Raw genomic sequence first — 19,211 nt, 5'->3', positions numbered from 1 at the left:
TCCTATTTCACAATATTGTTCAAAGAGGGTATGAGATTAAAAGGTTCACTAAACTTTCTGATAAGGTTACTGACAAGGAGGATCTGTTGAGACACAAGCAAATGCTATGTCATCATAAGGCTCTCAGAGCAGTAAAGTCATGTGGGGGGGGAGGTCACCACTTCCTGTTTACCAATAAGGAAAAAGTAGGACAATTTAAAAATTCTTGAATCACAGTTGCACAGAAGATATTTACTAAAATAACCAAATCTCTTGGAAATAAAACAGCCTAAAAAAATTCCTCAGTTACTCATTTCATTTCTCACAAAATTTCAGGGCAGTTCAGCCAACCAAATCAACTGCCTCCTACTAACCAAACATCTACTCTGTGCTCAGCAATGAACCTGACGAAGAGGAAGACAGACATGCAAGGCACAGGTCCTTGTGAAAAGGACAATCGAGTCTGAGACACTAACTCAGAATCAAACAATGAGGATCCACGCCTGCTGGACTGCTGGCTTAGTGATTCAGCATTTCTACTGCTAGTCATTCAGTTTGCTGTCCTCCCGCTTTCCTGCATTCCAACAAGCTGTCACTACTGATCAGCTTATCAAACATGTATGCGATGGCTGCTTGTGAACAACACTGAGCTAAGCACATGACTTATTTTAGCAGGAAATAGATGCAAAGCCCCTCTTCACTTTTAGCAACTGGCCTCCTATCAACCTCTTCAACTCCAGTATAAAAGAAAATCAAAAAGTCAGGTCTCAATAAAAGGTTTCTCCTTTCTTTTTCAATTTATTTAACAACTTTAAGCATTATAATTATCTATCTGCTATCCATAACTGACCTTTCAATATAAAGTTTCAAGTCAGAGACCCTGAAGGCATTCTTTCACGTTGAGCAGCAGCCATTCTATCTTACCATTTGTTTCCTACTCCTTGGTATCTCTACTTTCTATCTTCATTTCCCCCCTCAATTCTATTAATTATGTACAATTTTATAGATGATATTGCATAGTGGAATAACTTTTTTTTTTTTTTTTTTAAGGCAGAGTCTTGGCCGGGGGTGGTGGCTCATGTCTGTAATCCCAGCACTTCAGGAGGCTGAGTCAGGCAGATCACCTGAGGTCAGGAGTTCAAGACCAGCCTGGCCAACATGGTGAAACCCCCACACTAAAAAAATACAAAAATTAGCCAGGCATGATGGCGGGTGCCTGTAATCCCAGCTACTCAGGAGGCTGAGGCAGGACAATCACTTGAACCCAGGAGGCGGGGACTTTTTTTTTTTTTTGAGATGGAGTCTTGCTCTGTCGCCCAGGCTGGAGTGCAGTGGCATGATCTCGGCTCACTGCAAGCTCTGCCTCCCAGGTTCACACCATTCTCCTGCCTTAGCCTCCCGAGTAGCTGGGACTACAGGAGCCTGCCACCACACCCGGCTAATTTTTTGTGATTTTAGTAGAGGCGGGGTTTCACCGTGTTAGCCAGGATGGTCTCGATCTCCTGACCTCATGATCCGCCTGCCTCAGCCTCCCAAAGTGCTGGGATTACAGGTGTGAGCCACCGCGCCTGGCTCAAATCAGTCTTATATTTATTGAAATAGAGATTTTTAGTTGGTATACAGACTAGTCAATATTAACTCCGCTCACGCCTGTAATCACAGCACTTTGGGAGGCCGAAGCCAGCGGATCACAAGGTCAGGAGATCGAGACCATCCCTGGCTAACATGGTGAAACCCCGTCTCTACTAAAAATACAAAAAATTAGCCAGGTGTGGTGGTACATGCCTGTAGTCCCAACTACTTGGGAAACTGACTTCTCTCTTACAGTGAGTAGTAGGAAAACAGGACAGTGATCTAATACCTGCAGGGGTTAGGGAAAAAACCACCAATCTAAATCTACACTCACCTCAGCATAAAAATGCACTGACTTACTGTCAGCCAGCTGCAACTGAGACGTAAGTTCCACTATCCTTGCCATGTAGTGATTTTTAATTAAGTCTTCACGAGATTCCACATCTGGAACCTAAATAGAACACAAATACACATAAATAAACAAGTACCAGTGAGATGAAGCATTTCCAGAAAAAAAAAAGACATTTTGTACATTTTCACTTGAAGTTTGATGAGGAATCACTGTTCTCCTACCCCTCAAAGAAACTTCAGACATAGCAGGGAAGTGTATATTTCAAATTTATTTTATTTAGCATCCTTTCTATTTCAGAATGAAGTTATGGCTTCAAGAGAACAGAACTAAAGTATTGAGAAGCCCACTGGAACCATGCCCCTCCATCCAGCTTTTATTAGCCACAAACCTGACTTTCTTTTTTTTTTGACACAGAGTCTCACTCTGTTGCCAGGCTGGAGTGCAATGGCATGATCTCGGCTCACTGCAACCTCCGCCTCTCGGGTTCAAGCGATTCTCCTGCCTCAGTCTCCCAAGTAGCTGGGATTATGGGCACGCGCCACCATGCCCAGCTAATTTTTGTATTTTTAGTAGAGACAGGGTTTCACTATGTTGGCCAGGATGGTCTCGATCGCTTGACTTCGTGATCCACCTGCCTCGGCCTCCCAAAGTGCTGGGATTACAGGCGTGAGCCACTGCACCCGGCGAAACACAAACCTGACTTTCAAAATGTCCATCTGTCTGACTCCTATGCCCTCCTCCAACTGGAAGAGGGCAGGGGAAAGGGGCATATTTATTGGAACCACTAAAATCAAACATTCTTGTTTTCTCCAAAATTATCTTAAGACAACACTAATACTTGTAAACATACTAATAAATTAAACTATTTCTATATTGAAGAGTTTGTGGCCTTTGTCCCAGACTGGTATTTCTACTAGTTACTCAAACAATGACACCCTGTTGAGTTTAGTTTAAAAACACACACAGAAGTTCATGATTATCTATATTACAAGAATAAATACAGAAATCAAAGAATCTACAAGCTTACTTGAACTATATTAACCAGTTTGCCATACTGAGTGGTCAGTTGGATGACTTTGGTGTTTATTTAACAGTTATTTATAAAGTTACATCTTAAAGCAGCTGGGCACAGTGGCTCACACCTATAATTCCAGCACTTTTGGAGGCCGAGGCAGGTGGATCACCTGAACTCAGGAGTTTGAGACCAGCCTGGCCAATACGGCGAAATCCTGTCTCTACTAAAAGTACAAAAATTAGCTGGGTGTGGTGACATGCACCTGAAGTCCCAGCTACCTGGGAGGCTCAGGCAGGAGAATCACTTGAACCCGGAGGCAGAGGTTGCAATGAGCTGAGATCATGCCACTGCACTTCAGCAGGGGCGATAGAATGAGACTCTGTCTCCAGATAGACAGATAGATAGATAGATAGATAGACAGACAGACAGACAGACAGACAGACAGGGTTACATCTTAGATTATTTCAAAATTCAAAAGTGCAAACCTATCCGACAGGCCAAATCTGACCTGGGTTCACTTGCTTTGAGGGCAGGAAACAGCTACCAAGTATATTGTACTTAGTCAAGGCCCTGGATAGCCCTTGCTAAGCCCTGCTTTCCTGGCTGCCCACTGCGAGGACTAACACAGCTCTCAGCCTCATGTAGCATGCCAGCGAATGAAGACCCAAGCAGGAGCCACACCTTGTCAAATCTCCATGGCAAGTCAGTCAACAAGGCAACTATAAAAACAGGCTATAATTTGTTGGTGACTGTCAAAACAGAACCAGAGAAAAGGTACATGGATCCATCAATGAAGGTGGAAAACACTGGCTCCACATTTGCTAGAAGTGTCAGAAAACAACAACAACAATTGGACAAAGACGGCTTTTACAGGACTTTGTCGACAAACACGCTGCCAGATATTTACTAACAAACAACATGATGACAAGCACACGTTACCTCACTGTCCGATGTCCTGGTTAAAGTGCCAATCTAGAACATAAGGGGAAAAATCTTTTAGAACAGAATGTGTACATTTCAAGCACAGTAGGTCAAACACTTGTAATATTTTCTCCTCTCCGTTCACACCGTTTTACAGAGCATTGAGGGTACAGTACTAGAAGATCATCCTCGGACTGTCTCTTACTACAAGGACATGAAGATAGCTAACCGCATTTACTATTTCTGCCATGAGGCAGTAACCAATAATGATCATCACTAAATCTTCTATCAAAATGCTGATTAGTCATTCTCACTGAAACCCAACAAATCATCCAGGAGAGAGGAGATCAGCTTTTAACCACAGCTTGCCATTTCTACGCCTATTTCCAAACCAGTAGCCAAGAAGGGGTAAAGACAGTTTTACGGTGACTATAATAATTAAACATTCGAAACAGAAAATGCAAATAATAAACACTCTAGTTGAAAGCTCAAAAGGAGAGAGAAGAAATAAATACACTTTTGATATAATGTTATTATGACATGAGTAAGTATAAATTTTAGATGTAAATTAATGAAAACAAAAATGTAATTTTAAACACATTAAAATGCTGCTAGATTTTTTCTAATTTTTTTTAAACACAGGTCTCCCTCTGTCGCCCAGGCTGCATTACATTGGTGCAATCAGCAGCATCGAATTCCTGGGCTCAAGAGATCCTCCATCTCCAGCCTCCTGAGTAGCTGAGATTACAGGCATGAGTCACCGTGCTTGGGTGCTGCTAGATTTTTTAAAAGTTTGTTTCTATAGTTTAAGATTTCAAAAACAGATGGTCATGATTACTTAATTCTGGTTATTGTTCAAGGTGGAGGGGCATGTGCTTGGGTACAATGACAAGGAAACTAATGGAAACTCAGTGTCAATGGATTCTGTAAATAAGAGATTATACTCAATGAACAGTTTTTTTTGTTTTTTCGTTTCTTTTGAGACAGAGTCTCACCCTGTTGCCCAGGCTGGAGTGCAATGGTGTGATCTAGGCTCACTGCAACCTCCACCTCCCAGGTTCAAGCAATTCTCCTGCCTCAGCCTCCCAAGTAGCTGGGATTACAGGCGCATGCCACCACGCCCAGCTAATTTTTTGTAACTTTAGCAGAGGTGGGTTTCACCATGTTGGCCAGACTGGTCTTGAACTCCTGACCTCCTGATCCGCCCACCTCAGCCTCCCAAAGTGCTGGGATTACAGGTAAGAGCCACCATGCCCAGTCAACAGACAGTTTTAATGTATTCTAAATAGTATTCTCTGGAGTACTGTTCTCAACACTGAGAGTATATAAACTGAATGTGTACTAATGAATGTTATGCCCACCTGGCTGTAAAAGAGTCTTCGATAAGACCTTTCAAAATAGAAGAGCTATAATTTTTCTACTCAATGAAGCAGAAGTAGCAATTACTCTCTTTTAGTTAAAAATTGCTTGGAATAATACTCCAGTCATTTAATTTTACATATTCAAATATGACTGTAGTTTATAAAAATAAACTGCAAGGAAACATCTATTTCACCTGCTCATCCTCACCCCCTTACTCCCGGGTTATGATCTGAAAATGTGGTACAGCACCAAGTCCTCCAAAGGAATGGTATTGTTTAAATGCAAGGAAAACTTTTTGCTTTTTTTTTTTTTTTTTTTTTTTTTTTGAGACAGAGTCTCGCCCTGTCTCCCAGGCTGGAGTGCAATGGTACGGTCTCAGCTCACTGCAACCTCCGCCTCCTGGGTTCAAGCAATTCTCTTACCTCAGCCTCCTGAGTAGCTGGAATTACAGGTGCCCACCACCACGCCCAGCTAATTTTTTTTTCTTTTTAATCTTCAGTAGAGATGGGGTTTCACCATGTTGGCCAGGCTGTTTTCGAATTCCTGCCTCGGCCTCCTAAAGTGCTAGGATTACAGGCGTGAGCCGCCACACCCAGCAATGCAAGGAAAACTCTTAACACAGATTACTTCAACATTTTCTCATATGATACTAACAAGAGTATAAACTGATACAGTCCTTTTAAAAAATAATTTGGTAATAAAGATCAAGGAATTTGAAAATATTCATGCCTTCTGATGTAGTAATTCCAACCCTGAGAATACATCCTGAGGTAATCATTTAACATGCAGAAATAATCTTATACATAAAAATGAGACATTATTTAAAAGTTGTCACTAATGTCTAATCATAGGTAAACTAAGGTATGAGAGATATGGAATACTATGAAATCAGTTAGTTTATACTAAGTTTCTCATAACAGGAGGTTTATGTTTTCACATTTTGCTAAAAGATTTGAAATTTTATGTAGTACAATCTCAACTGTATATGAAATTTAGTAGAAAAAAATGATAACATTGGTGGCTTGATTATTCAGGATAATGTCATTTTTATACTTAAAATATATGTTTAAAAATTCTATTAATTTAAGCAATGCTTTTCAATTCCAGCAAAAAACAGAAATGTGTATTGTTTTGTGCTTTTACTTTAAGGTTATTGCTGTCTTTTTTTATAATATATAATAGACGGCTGAATATTCAAATTATAATACTAGAGATCTTGCTAAAAATTACAAGCATTTTACTCTTGAAATGTTACAGAGTTAGAAATAAGTTTCTATCTGAGGTTACTTCCTCTGCCTCAAACTGTTTGAACCAAAGTAATCTCCCGGTAAGATGAGCTTCCTCTGTTAATCAATTAACACTGAAATGAGCACAGACTTGCTCCCAGCACCCAAGAGGAAGAAGACAGAAAAGACACAAAGACACACACACATACACACTCACACACTTAGTTCCCTTAAGGTCACTTAAAGGACATAGGGGTTAAAAGAAAGGCTGAAAAGTAGAAACATCAAGGAAAGCAGAAAACTCCATCTCTTTTTATTTCTGTTGCGCACTGTGTGCAAGGCAAGACGCCAGGTTATTTTTGGCAGAAATCTGTTGTTGGTAGTTAACCTGTCTTTTGTTATAGGAGTGCTGGCTGTGACCCTTATGATGGAGAGGAAAGGTATCAGGTCCTCTCCACCCCTACACTAACTAGTTGATTTAAATAGCAACTTCTAAAGTCACCAAACCCAACTAAGGTCATTATCACTCATGGCCCAATAGTGTTCAGTACTAAAGATTTTTCATGTCCCTAGAAATTGTTTTCACTTACATATGTAAGAATAGGGCTTTCCACTGAAAATGTTCAAATAAAAAGATAATTCTAAACTTTCAGCAATTGACATTAACAACTCAAATATACCAGCATTGTGCTTGCTTCAGCAGCCCATGTACTAAAATTGGGACGATATGGAAATTTGCATGGCCCCTGCTCAAGGATGACATGAAAATTCATGAAGCAATCCACATTTAAAAATTTTTATTAATTTATAAAAAATATATATATGCCAGTGTTACCAATTCCAGCACCTCAGTAAGGCAAGCAGTAAGCAAATGAGTTTATTTGATTTTTATTTTTGTTTTTTGTTTTTAGAGTCAAGGCCTCACTCTGTTGTCCAGGCTGGAGTATAGTGGTACAATAATAGCTCACTGCAGCCTTAGACTCCTGGGCTCAAAAGATCCTCCTGCTTCAGCCTCCGGAGTAGCTGGGACAACAGGTGTGGGCTACCACACCCGGCTAACAAATGAGTTTATGTTGGCTAATCTGTTTTCTGACATGGGTAAGACACAAGGCTATCTTGGTTAAGAGGGCAAGGATGGGATGAGACATCACATCACTTATCAAGTGTGTGACTTCATGTGAGTTATTTCTCTTTGATCCTTGGTTTCCTCAACTATAAAACGGAGTTATGACAGTACCTACAATCTCACACAGGCTGCTGTCTATGAACCAGGAAACAGACCCTAACCAGACAGTGAATCTCCCAGCACCTGAATCTTGAACTTCCCAGCCTCAAGAACTGTGAGAAATAAATTTCTGTGGTTTACAAGATGCTCAGTTTATGGTATTTTGATATAGGAGCCTGAATGAACTAAGACAATGGTTAATGTTGAATATTAGATCCTTACCAATCAGCATTTTAAAAAGAAAACTGAGGGCAACCAAGAAGACACTTACTAGACTGGTGCTCTGAATGGGCTCGGACACAGCTTTAGCTGTGGCTTCATCCTGGCCAGCAGCATTTGACACGGCAGCATTTTCCTGGGCCAGCCCAACCAGCTGGCCACTACTTGTATTCTTCAGCTTATCTGCAATTCGCTGGTTTTCTTTTTCTAGCTTGATTTTGGCTAATTGTGCTTCCAACATCCAATGTTCTTTTTCCTGCTCCAGTTTAGAAATCTTTTCCAAACTCTGTTGAACCTTGAAAAATAACAGTGTTGTATCTTAGAGACTAATATAGATAAAACTTAGTGGCCAAAAACTATTTTACAGAATGTAAACCAAAACTACCCCACAGAGGTAAAAATATAATAATAAAGCTTGACCCTAGAATAGGGAGAGATTTATTAGACATGATATAAAAAGCACAATCATAAATCGAGAAATTAAACTATAGTAAGACAAAAAGAAAACTCTACTCATTGAAAAACATCAAGAGTGAAAAGAAAACTCAAAATCAAATTAGAATCTGTAAAGCATTTATCCAAGCATTTATCCAATAACCAGAACATACAAGGAATTCTTGCAAACCAGTAAGATAGACAACTCAATAGAGAAAAAGGCAAAGAAAAAAAAAAGAAAAGAAAAAAAAATCCAACAAAAGACTTGAACAAGACTATAAGCAAATTAAAAAGTATGCAATGTCACTAATTATCAAAGCACAGCAACTTCAACCATCCACCTAACTAAAATAGAAAAAATAAATACAAAAATGGGCATGTTTGTGGACAATTAGAACTATAGGTTGGTGCAAAAGTAATTGTAGTTTTGCCATTTATTCAAAAGTAGTATCAACAACTGCAATTACTTTTGCACCAACCTAATACCATATACTGTGCTGAACGCAAAAAGCCAGATCAGAAAGAGCGTAATTGCATTTAATAAAAAGTTCAGTATCGGGTAAAAAAAAATAAAAAATAAAAAAGTTCAGTATCAGGAGTATCCAGTCACTACTCTCCTACCTTTGGGAGAGAGGAGAGTAGTGACTGGAAATGGGCATGAGGAAGGCTTCTAAGGTCCTAGTAATTTTTAAGGTAAATCTTTGCTACAAAAAACTCTCAAATCGTTTTTTCTCTGTTCTCACACTTTAACAATCAATACAGGAGACTTCTGTGACCCCATAATATGTGGGGATATTTCCCCACCAACAAACAAGTAGTCAGTTTTATTGTGGACATCAGCTGGATGTCCTCCCATTTAATTCCACCACTATCTACATGGAGATAGTGTTAGATCCCACAGATTGCGAGCTCAGTTCCCAAAAATGCCTCCCCTGCAGACAGCAGTCTCAAGTCTGGACCTTGAGAACTCCCTCTTTGAGTTTGATTAATTTGCTGGAGTGGCTCACAAAAGTCAGGGAAACATGTTTACTGGCTTATTACTGAGGATACAGATTAAGAGATTTAGAGTGAAGCAGAGGAAGGTGTGCAGAATTTCCATGCCCTTCCTGGGCATGCCACCCTCTAAAAGCCTCTATGTGTTCAGCTATTCAGAAGCTCCCAAACCCTGCCCTCCTGGGCATTTTATGAAGACTGAACTGGATAGGCATAATTGACAACCATGAAGAAATGTGACGGGATCTAAATCCAACAAGTCCCGCTGGGCACAGTGGCTCACGACTATAATCCCAGCACTTTGGGAGGCCAAGGCAGGGGGATCACCTGAGGTCAGGAGTTCAAGACCAGCCTGGCCAATGTGGCGAAACCCTGTCTATATTAAAAATACAAAAATTAGCCAGGCATGGTCGTATGCACCTGTAATCCCAGCTACTCTGAAGGCTGAGGTAGGACAATCGCTTGAACCCAGGGGGCGGAGGTTGCAGCAAGCTGAGATCACGACACTGCACTCCAGCCTGGGAGACACAGCAAGGCTCCATGTCAAAAAAACCCCACAAAACCCAATAAGCCCTGTCAGTTTAGATTCTTCTCTGTGCAGCAGCATTTCTTCCTCTAAGGTACGGGGCAAGACCTCCTCTAGAATGAAGGTCTTATGCCCTATAATGCCATATAGTCAGATTAGAGTCCTGCCTTAGGCAAGTAAAAAGAGGGCAAGAGAAGATCAGAGAGAGAGATTCCATTTACTGCAACAAGGACTATGGGAGTTATGAGCCAGAAACCATGGACAAATATATACATATATATTTTCTTTCCTTTTTTTCTGAAAAAGACGGTGCCTCCCACTCCCACCCACTCCCCAAATTCAACTGACTACTAAATACTGCAAATTTTTCATTCCTGCTCCTTTAAGAAATGAAAATAACTCAGAGTCACTAGCTCTTGCCCCCTCTTGTACTTTAGTATTTCAGACATTTAAATCTAGTACCTAAAAAAAAGAATTAATCATCATGGCCAAAGTATGCTGATAGTACTTTAGTTCCAATTATAACACCAATTGAATCAAGATGACTTAGAGTGTAAACATGTTTTTCAACAAATTATGTCTATTTGCTTTTTAGTACGTATTAAACAATTCATTTCACATGTTTATGCAGACTTTTGAATCATTCTACATATCTTAAAAACTTTCTTTGGGGGATTTAACATTTCTGTTCTTTAACAATTTCCATGGTTTTCCCAGTGCCATACTTGCTGTGCAAGGCCTTCTCGACTTTCAGTAGAGCTGAGAAGGATGCGGCGGTTTGCCAGTGCTTCCTCATAAGGCACAGACTCCAAGAGGGGCTATGAAAAAAGCATCATAAGAATTAAAGAAAAAATACTGTATCACCCCTCCCCTGCATCCAACATACACAAAGAATGCTAAACGAGATATGACAATAAATTCAGATGTATGTCAAAGTAGACTATTTTCTTTAGTACATGTGAAAAGAAAGATAATTTTTTAAAAGAAAAATAATAGGCCAGGTGTGGTGGCTCATGCCTGTAATCCAAGCTACTCAGGAGGCTGAGGCAGGAGGATCCTTTGAATCCCGGAGGCAGAGGCTACAGTGAGCAGAGGTTGCATCACTGCACTCCAGCCTGGGTGACAGAGTGAGTGAGATGCCATCTCAAAAATAAATAAATAAGGCCAGACACAGTGGCTCATGCCTGTAATCCCAGCACTTTGGGAGGCCGAGGCGGGTGGATTACCTAAGGTCAGGAGTTTGAGACCAGCCTGACCAACATGGTGAAACCCTGTCTCTACTAAAAATACAAAAAACATTAGCCAGGCGTGGTGGCAGGAGCCTGTGGGAGGCTAAGGCAGGAGAATCACTTGAATCCAGGGGGTAGAGGTTGTGGTGAGCCAAGATCGTGCCATTGCACTCCAGCCTGGGTGACAGAGCAAGACTCTGATTCAAAAATAAATAAATAAATAAATAAATAAATAAATAAATAAATAAATAAAATTAAATAGGCTTTATGTTACATGACTTGCCCAAGTGTAGGCTAATGTAAATGTTTTGAGTACATTTAAGGCAGGCTAGGTTGGTAGATTAGGTACATTTAATGCATTTTTGACTTTTTTCTTTTTCTGTGACAAGGTCTCACTTTGTCACCCTGGGCTGGAGTGCAGTGCTGTGATCACGACTCACTGCAGCCTTGACCTCCCAGATTCAAGGGCTCTTCCTGCCTCAGCCCAGCCTCCCAAGCATGTACCTGGGACTACAGGCATGCACCACCATGCCAGGCTAATTTTTTTTTTTTTTTTTTGTAGAGACGAGGTCTCCCTATGTCACCCAGGCTGATCTTCAACTCCTGGGCTCAAGTGATCCTCCCACCTTGGCGTCCCAAAGTGTTGGGATTACAGGCATAAGCCACTGCACCTGGCTGCAACATTTTCAACATACAATGGGCTTATCAGGACGTAATCTCATCATAAGTCACGGGGCATCAGTATAAGCTACACTAACTAAAACCATATGGACTTGCACCAATATAGACAGATGAAGAACAGAATAGAAAATCCAGAAACAAACAAAAGCATACATAAAAATTTATTATCTGGCAAATATTGCATTTCTGACTGAAGAAAAGATGGACTAAATAAATGATACAAAAACAACCAGCTAATTATTGAAAAAAATAATGTAGATCCTTCTTTGACATCTTGTATCAGAATAAATTCTAGTTGAATTAAAGATCCAAATCTAAAAATTTATTTATTTATATATTTTTTTCCAGCTACTACAGGCTGCCTGTCCAAATGTAAAAATTTAGACTGCAAAATGCTGGAAGAAAATAGAGGTGACTACCTTGGAAAGTAACCCTGGCTAAGAATGATCACCATGAAGAAAAAAATCTATTTGATGATACAAAAATAAAAACTTCTATTTTGAAAAACTACTACAACAAACTAGGGAAAAATACTTCCCACATAAACACAAAATTAACATTCTTAATCTAGAGAGAGCTCTTTCAATCCTAATTAGAAACATTTATTTAAAAATTGGTAAATGACCTGAATAGAGAATTTATACAATAAACACAAGTGATAACCATGAAAGGATGTTCCATCTCATTAACAAGCAAAGATACATAAACCAAAACAACAGCAAGAAACTTCTGAGATGGACAAATATTAAATGCATGGGTTAAATTCATATTTCTACTACTGGCAAACTATAAATAGGTAACCTCCCTGGAGTATAGTCTGGAAAAACATGCCAAAATTTGAAACATTCACAGACTTTGAACCAGCAATTCACATAGGGAGATAGGTAGCTTTTATACTGTGGGAAGTATCCTTCAGCGTACCCATTTTGAAGGACAACTGGCAACTACTATTAAGACTTAAAATGTACAAGCCACATGGCCTACAACACTCTACTTCTCATATTCCACCCATGTGCTCAAGGAACCATTTACAAGGCTATCCATTGCAGTATTATTGTAACGGAAAAAAGTGGAATTAACCTAAATGCCTACCAATTAAGGAAAACCTAAACAAACTATGGAACTTCTATATTATAGAATTCTATGCCATATCTAAAAGGAATATAGTGAGTACCACATGTAATGATAGAGACAGTCTCTAAATCATTATTTTAAAGAAAAAAAGCAAATTGTACAATGAAACATGCATTTGGTAAGAAAAAAAGACAAGAAAAGAAAAAAAGAGAAAAGAACAAAAGAAAAGTGAAGGAAAGAAGGAAGAAAAATTCTGTGTAGTGTTTATAGATTGCATGCTTATAAATGCTCAAAGAGCCTGAAAGATTACACATCAAACTGGTAACTATGGTTACCTCTAGAGAGGAACTGGAATTAGGGATTATAATTTACCTGTAATGATCGAATTTAATATAAGAACGTGTTTATGCACTGCATAGTTGAAATGTTTAAAGCAATGAGAAAAAAGTAAAATGCACAAATTGCATGTGCAAGAATATCCATTGTAGCACTCCACTATAACAGTGAAAAACAGGCAACAACTTAAATATCTACCAGCAATGAATTAAATTATACATTTACAGAAGGAAACACTATAAATAATGATGACAGCTGGCAGCTCTGGGTGCACTGTCTATAAGTTAGCCCTGCTCCACAAGGAGCAGCTAAAAAATAAAAATATATAATAGTAATTTATATTATATTTTATATTTTATTATTCCTATTTTTTTATTCTTTTTTAATGATGTCCCTTGAGTCATGTATTTTATAGATACCACTTCTGAGATATACATAAATATATCCTCAATGCATTAAGAGAAAAAAAATTCTAAAACAGTCCATGCACCTAAATACATTCTTTTTATAGTATGTGTGTGCACGTGCACTCACAACATATACTAACATTTTTTGGATATAAATATATTGTTTTCTAACAAAGTCAAGTGTAGCTACAGTTGGGTGGTAGGATTACAGGTGACCACAATTTTCTTCTTAATGTACTGTAGTATCTTCTCTTTTTTTTTTCTTTTGCAACAAACGCATATTCTTATTCAGAAAAAAAGTCGCACACATATTTCCCTTTTTTCTGTTTCCACAAGTTTAAGAGTTTCTGAAGTTCAGTATTTACTGTTTGCCTGGCTACCTCACCCCAGGCACTTTATCAGGCACTTGGGACATGAGTCCAACATGGCCTATGAATATAGGCAATGCTGCTTATCAGGTAAAGTCCGGGTCCTGTCACCTCCTCTTCCCCACAGTCCTCCCCCAACACCCACCAACAACCTGCACCCCAATATCGTATAAAATGCTGCCAGCAATATAAACTGCAGAAAAACTCTTGCCATTCTATAGAATGATTCCTGATGTTTCCTGTGATTTAACCATTAACAGCAGCTAACAAACCTTTCTCAAAGACTTCATATAGGCAGCAGCTTTTTTCTTATACTGTAGCATGCATTCAGCTGAAAGAGGACTGATGAATCCACTCGCTGCCTTAGGTCCATAGCTCAGTGAAGCAATGAAGTAGTCCAAATTGTTGCTGAAGAAGGATGCAATCTAAACAAAGTGTGACAAGAAAACAGATTTTGTTTTCCAACAATATATCTAAAATATATATCTAATAGTTTTTGCAGCAAAGTTTAAAGATGTTGAGAATGGAAATGGAAATGAAATTCCAACACCTGCCCCAAAGCCCACATTTATTTATTTGAGAATACCTAGGCAATGGATTATAATAAAAAGAGGACACCAGTATAAATAGAACAAATTTCTGACATGTCCTTTTCTAGACAATTTCTATTCTTCCTGAAAACCAAGACTGATACTCATTGATTCTGTAGGTGACTTTCATGAGCTCCTTACCTCATTGATTTCTGCCGCTCTTCTTAAAATATCCATGTTTGGATTTCTAGATTCCATTTGTATTTTAACTTTGAATATTTCATATTCTAACAGAAGATATAGCACAGTATCTTGAATATGTAACCTCCATTTAAATTTAATTCTATAAATCTCAATTTATAAATTACAAATACAGAAAAGAAAGACTGAAAATTCAGTAGACTGTCATTTATAGATTTAACATTTGTTAACTCTGTGTAAGCAGCCACAAAGATCTATTGCTATAACTTTCTGAGCCATGATTTTGAATCTATAGTGTTTGGTAATACTTGTGATAATACTACCTCCGTGGTTTTGTATCTTAACAAGTACTTTAAAGTGACTTCAACATGTGTCTTTTCATTGAACCTTTAATAGTAGATCATGATCATCTGGATCATTAAATACTTAATTTTCACTACAAACTGACCAAAGTGTGGTTTCTTTTTTTTTTCTTTTTTTGAGTCGGTGTCTCGCTCTCTTGCCCAGGCTGGAGTGTAGTGGCACGATCTCGGCTCACTGCCACCTCCGTCTCCTGGGTTTGTTTGACTGATTCTCCCGCCTCAGCCACCTGAGTAGCTGGGATTACAGATGTCTGCCACCAGACCCAGGTAATTTTTGTATTTTTGTCCGTTTCATTTGAGACAGAGTCTTGCTCTGTCATCCAGGCTGGAGGGCAGTGGCATAATCTATGCTCACTGCAACCTCCACCTCCTGGGTTCAAGCCATTCTCCTGGCTCAGCTGCCCAATAGCTGGGATTACAGGCGCGTACCACCACGCCCAGTTAATTTTTGTATTTTTAGTAGAGACGGGTTTTCACCATGTTGGTCAGGCTGGTCTTGAACTCCTGACCTCGTGATCCGCCCGCCTCGGGCTCCCAAAGTGCTGGGGTTACAGGCGTGAGACACCGCACCTGGCCTAATTTTGTGTGTTTAGTAGAGATGGGGTTTCACCATGTTGGCCAGGCTGGTCTCAAACTCCTGACCTCAGGTGAGCCACCGTGCCCAGCCCAACGTGCAGTTTCTTTCTTTTTTTTTTTTTTTTTTTTGAGATGGAGTCTCACACTGTCGCCCCAGGCTGCAGTGCAGTGGCGCGATCTCGGCTCACTGCAAGCTCCACCTCCCCGGTTCACACCATTCTCCGGCCTCAGCCTCCCAAGTAGCTGGGACTACAGGCACCTGCCACCGCACCTGGCTAATTTTTTTTTTATTTTTAGTAGAGACGGGGTTACACCATGGTCTCGATCTCCTGACCTCGTGATCCACCCACCTCAGCCTCCCAAAGTGCTGGGGTTACAGGCGTGAGCCACTGTGCCCAGCCCAAAGTGCAGTTTCTTTAAGAATCCTTTGATAAACCAGGTGCGTTGGCTCACACCTGTAATCCCAACACTTTGAGGCTGAGGTGGGGGTATTGCTTGAGCCCAGAGTCCAAGACCAGCCTAGGCAATATGGCAAGACCTCACCTCTTCAAAATTGAAAAATTAGCCAGGCATGGCGGTGTGCATCTGTGGTCCCAGCTACTTGGGAGACTGAGGTAGGAGGCCTCACTGCAGCCTCAACCTCCTGGACTAAAATAATCTTCTTGCCTGAGCCTCCCATTCTGGCTAAATGCTTTAGCCAGAAAAGTTACAGTCTTGTATACATTAAAGAATATTGTAGTTTGGTAAATTTTAAAAAGTAATTTGTAAAACAGAGTATTCTACTTTGGCAAAAATTGGTCAAAAATTAATTACTAATGGTCTGAAAGGTTATATTTTTCACTGATATTTTACTCTATCAAATGAAATTCTATATTAGGTAGAATTCAATAAAGTAAGGATTCCAAAAATCTTGAGCTATATAGTCCTTGTGAATGACATGGATTCACGCAGTGTTTGCATTTGGATCATGGTAGTATATTGTGAGGTTTATTTTCTTTTTTCTAATATTTCTACATTTTCCAGACTTTCTTTAATATGAATATACTACACTATTCTACTGGGTTCTTAAGGAAATTACGAACTGTAAAATTAGGTTAATCAAATCATATCAGCTAAGTATTTAGTATTAAGCTGACACCAACTAACATTAGTTCAAATATTTTAGTTGAAAACCATTTATTAAAATTCCAGAGTGAAGATCAAATACCTTTCCTTGAGATGACATTTTATGGTTTCAGGCAAAGTAAAGCTAAAATAAAATATGAAATATACAAGTATTTAATTATTTCAGAGTTCTCAGGAGATCGAGACCATCCTGGCTAACACAGTGAAACCCCGTCTCTACTAAAAATACAAAAACAAAATTAGCCAGGCGCGGTGGTGGGCGCCTTTAGTCCCAGCTACTCAGAAGGCTGAGGCGGCAGAATGGTGTGAACCCGGGAGCTGGAGCTTGCAGTGAGCTGAGATGGCGCCACTGCACTCCAGCCTGGGCAACAGAGTGAGACTCCGTCTCAAAAAAAAAACAAAACAGTTGGCAAACACAGAGACTCATAAAATACCAACATTCTCTCTTTATAGAATTTTTCTCAACTGAATCAAAGTTAGGATTATCCTCCGAAAGCATCTGGCATGCCGTGGATGAAGGAGGTGAAAGAGAAGGTAGAGGGGATGGTCCTCTGGCTCAGGAATTCTGTCCACATAGATCTGTAAGCTGACGGAATCTGAAGATAACACGTTTTAATCACGACCCCACAGTATAGCAAGTGGTCACAGGACCAGTCCAACTTTGAAAAAGATGACACTGGAATGTCTAACATGATCTATGATCATTTCTGACTTGTAAATCACTTGAAGAATATTTGTTCCTATTATGGTCAACCTGTCAGAAGCAGAATAGTATATAAAGACAGACACAGAGATAAGCATTTCCTTTGGAAATCATGCTCAGTCTGTTGAAATAAATGGGTTAAGATAGTTCTGAACACAGTCCTTTTGGTTTTATACATGTAGGACATTCTCAGAGAAATCTTAATCATTAAAGTTGTTGATGACAGCCACATGAACGCATACTCTGAGAATATAACTTCTGCTGAAACAGGAAAATCCATGATCAAAACATTTTTTTTTGGAGATAGGGTCTTGCTCTGTCACCTAGGCTAGAGTGTGGTGGCTCAAACACGGCTCACTGCAGCCTCAACCTCCTGGGTCAATCAAGTAGCAGGGACCACAGACGCACATCACCATGCTTGGCTAATTTTTAATTTTGTAGGGATGAGGTCTTGACATGTTGCCCAGGCTAGTCTTGAACTCCTGGGCTCAAGCAATACTCCCGCCTCAGCTTCTCGAAGTGCTGGGATTATAGGTGTTAGCCACTGCATCTGGCTTATCAAAGGATTCTTAAAGAAACTGCACTTTAGTCAGTTTACAGCGAAAATTAAGTATTTAATGATCCAGACGATCATGACCTACTACTAAAGGTTCAACGAAAAGACACATGTTGAAGTCACTTTAAAGTGCTTGTTAAGATACAAAACCACAGAGGTAGTATTATCACAAGTATTACCAAAAAATATATATATACAAAAACACTAGGAGGAAAAAAACAAAATATTAATGGAACGTATATTGTGGTGGGTTTGTTTTCTTTTTTTGTATGTTCCCAGTGTTGTATGTGGCAGACCCTTCATATACACAAGGATCTATGTTGAGGCTACCTAGAATCTTCTAATCATCCAATACTGCATTAAAACATAAACAGGGACTGATCTACACACTCAAGACAAATGCTCAACAGTCACTGTCATATTGCTTTAAACATTAGGTAGGGAAGCAGCATGCAGTGCATGTGCCTATAGTCCCCGCCACCCAGGAGACTCCCCTGAGTCCAGCAGTTTTGAGTCAAGCCTGGCAACATGGCGAGAAATCCCACTCTTAAAATAATACGTCAGAGTAAATACTGGGTAGGAAGCAGAGGAAAGGGAGACAGCTTTATTTTACCTTAAACCCTTATACTCCAAAATCCTTTTACAGATCCATTTTCCTATGTCATTCAGAAAAAAAGCACATATTTAAGAGTTTTAACATCAATACAAGCCAGAAAAGAATTACCTTTCCTGCTCCATTTGTTAATGCCACTACTGATGACAGGATACAGTCATTAGTTGTTATCAGCTTCTGTGTTGCTGTTGGAAGTTCATGCTCTATTGTAGCTTTTTGACTATAATGTTTGGAAATATCTATAAAAGCAATTAAATGAAAATTCATTATTGTCTATATGTAAGTCACATACAGATAACCAGCCCATTCATTTCTCACATCTGTTCTTCTAAATTTATAAAGTAAATTTGACAAAGAAGTGCAAGTGTCAGGATTGCACTGAGTATCAATTAGGTCACAAATCTACATGGAAAGAACAGAGAGAAGTAAGGATCTCTGAACACCATCTTGGTTGTCTTTACTACAGCTACCAAGATTTCCTCATCGGAGTATTAATTCTAACATTGGGTAAATGATCCTGACCAGTATTTACCAGCTAAAAACCACTGTTTTGATAGTATAATAGGCATTAATGAGAAATGATCTTGTACTTATATAAACAACCCATGAGGCTGGAAAGGAATAG

At 39.4% G+C, this 19,211-nt stretch overlaps 1 protein-coding gene and 1 non-coding gene across 5 annotated transcripts in view; one reads left to right on the top strand and one right to left on the bottom strand.

Moving 5' to 3' along the window:
* The window catches only part of LOC105464999 (protein phosphatase 1 regulatory subunit 21), a 69,886-nt gene that overhangs the window by 5,933 nt on the left and 44,742 nt on the right, over positions 1–19,211 (bottom strand). For 3 of the 4 annotated variants that reach the window (XM_011713175.2, XM_011713174.3, XM_011713176.3), the window contains exons 14-19: positions 18,698–18,825; positions 14,193–14,345; positions 10,551–10,643; positions 7,924–8,166; positions 3,858–3,890; positions 1,886–2,002 (exon numbers count right to left, since the gene is read on the bottom strand). In XM_011713175.2, coding sequence (XP_011711477.1) covers positions 1,886–2,002; positions 3,858–3,890; positions 7,924–8,166; positions 10,551–10,643; positions 14,193–14,345; positions 18,698–18,825 — 767 coding nt within the window. The remainder of the gene's footprint in view (positions 1–1,885; positions 2,003–3,857; positions 3,891–7,923; positions 8,167–10,550; positions 10,644–14,192; positions 14,346–18,697; positions 18,826–19,211) is intronic. The other variant, XM_071076670.1, reaches the window with a different exon arrangement.
* LOC112423785 (U6 spliceosomal RNA) lies at positions 7,115–7,218 on the top strand. The gene has a single exon (XR_003014336.1). It is a non-coding gene; the product is annotated as a U6 spliceosomal RNA (small nuclear RNA).

The sequence above is a fragment of the Macaca nemestrina genome, chromosome 13, assembly GCF_043159975.1.
Source record: "Macaca nemestrina isolate mMacNem1 chromosome 13, mMacNem.hap1, whole genome shotgun sequence".
In the NCBI taxonomy this organism is placed as follows: Eukaryota; Metazoa; Chordata; class Mammalia; order Primates; family Cercopithecidae; genus Macaca; species Macaca nemestrina.
This window is presented reverse-complemented; position numbering and strand designations above follow the sequence as displayed.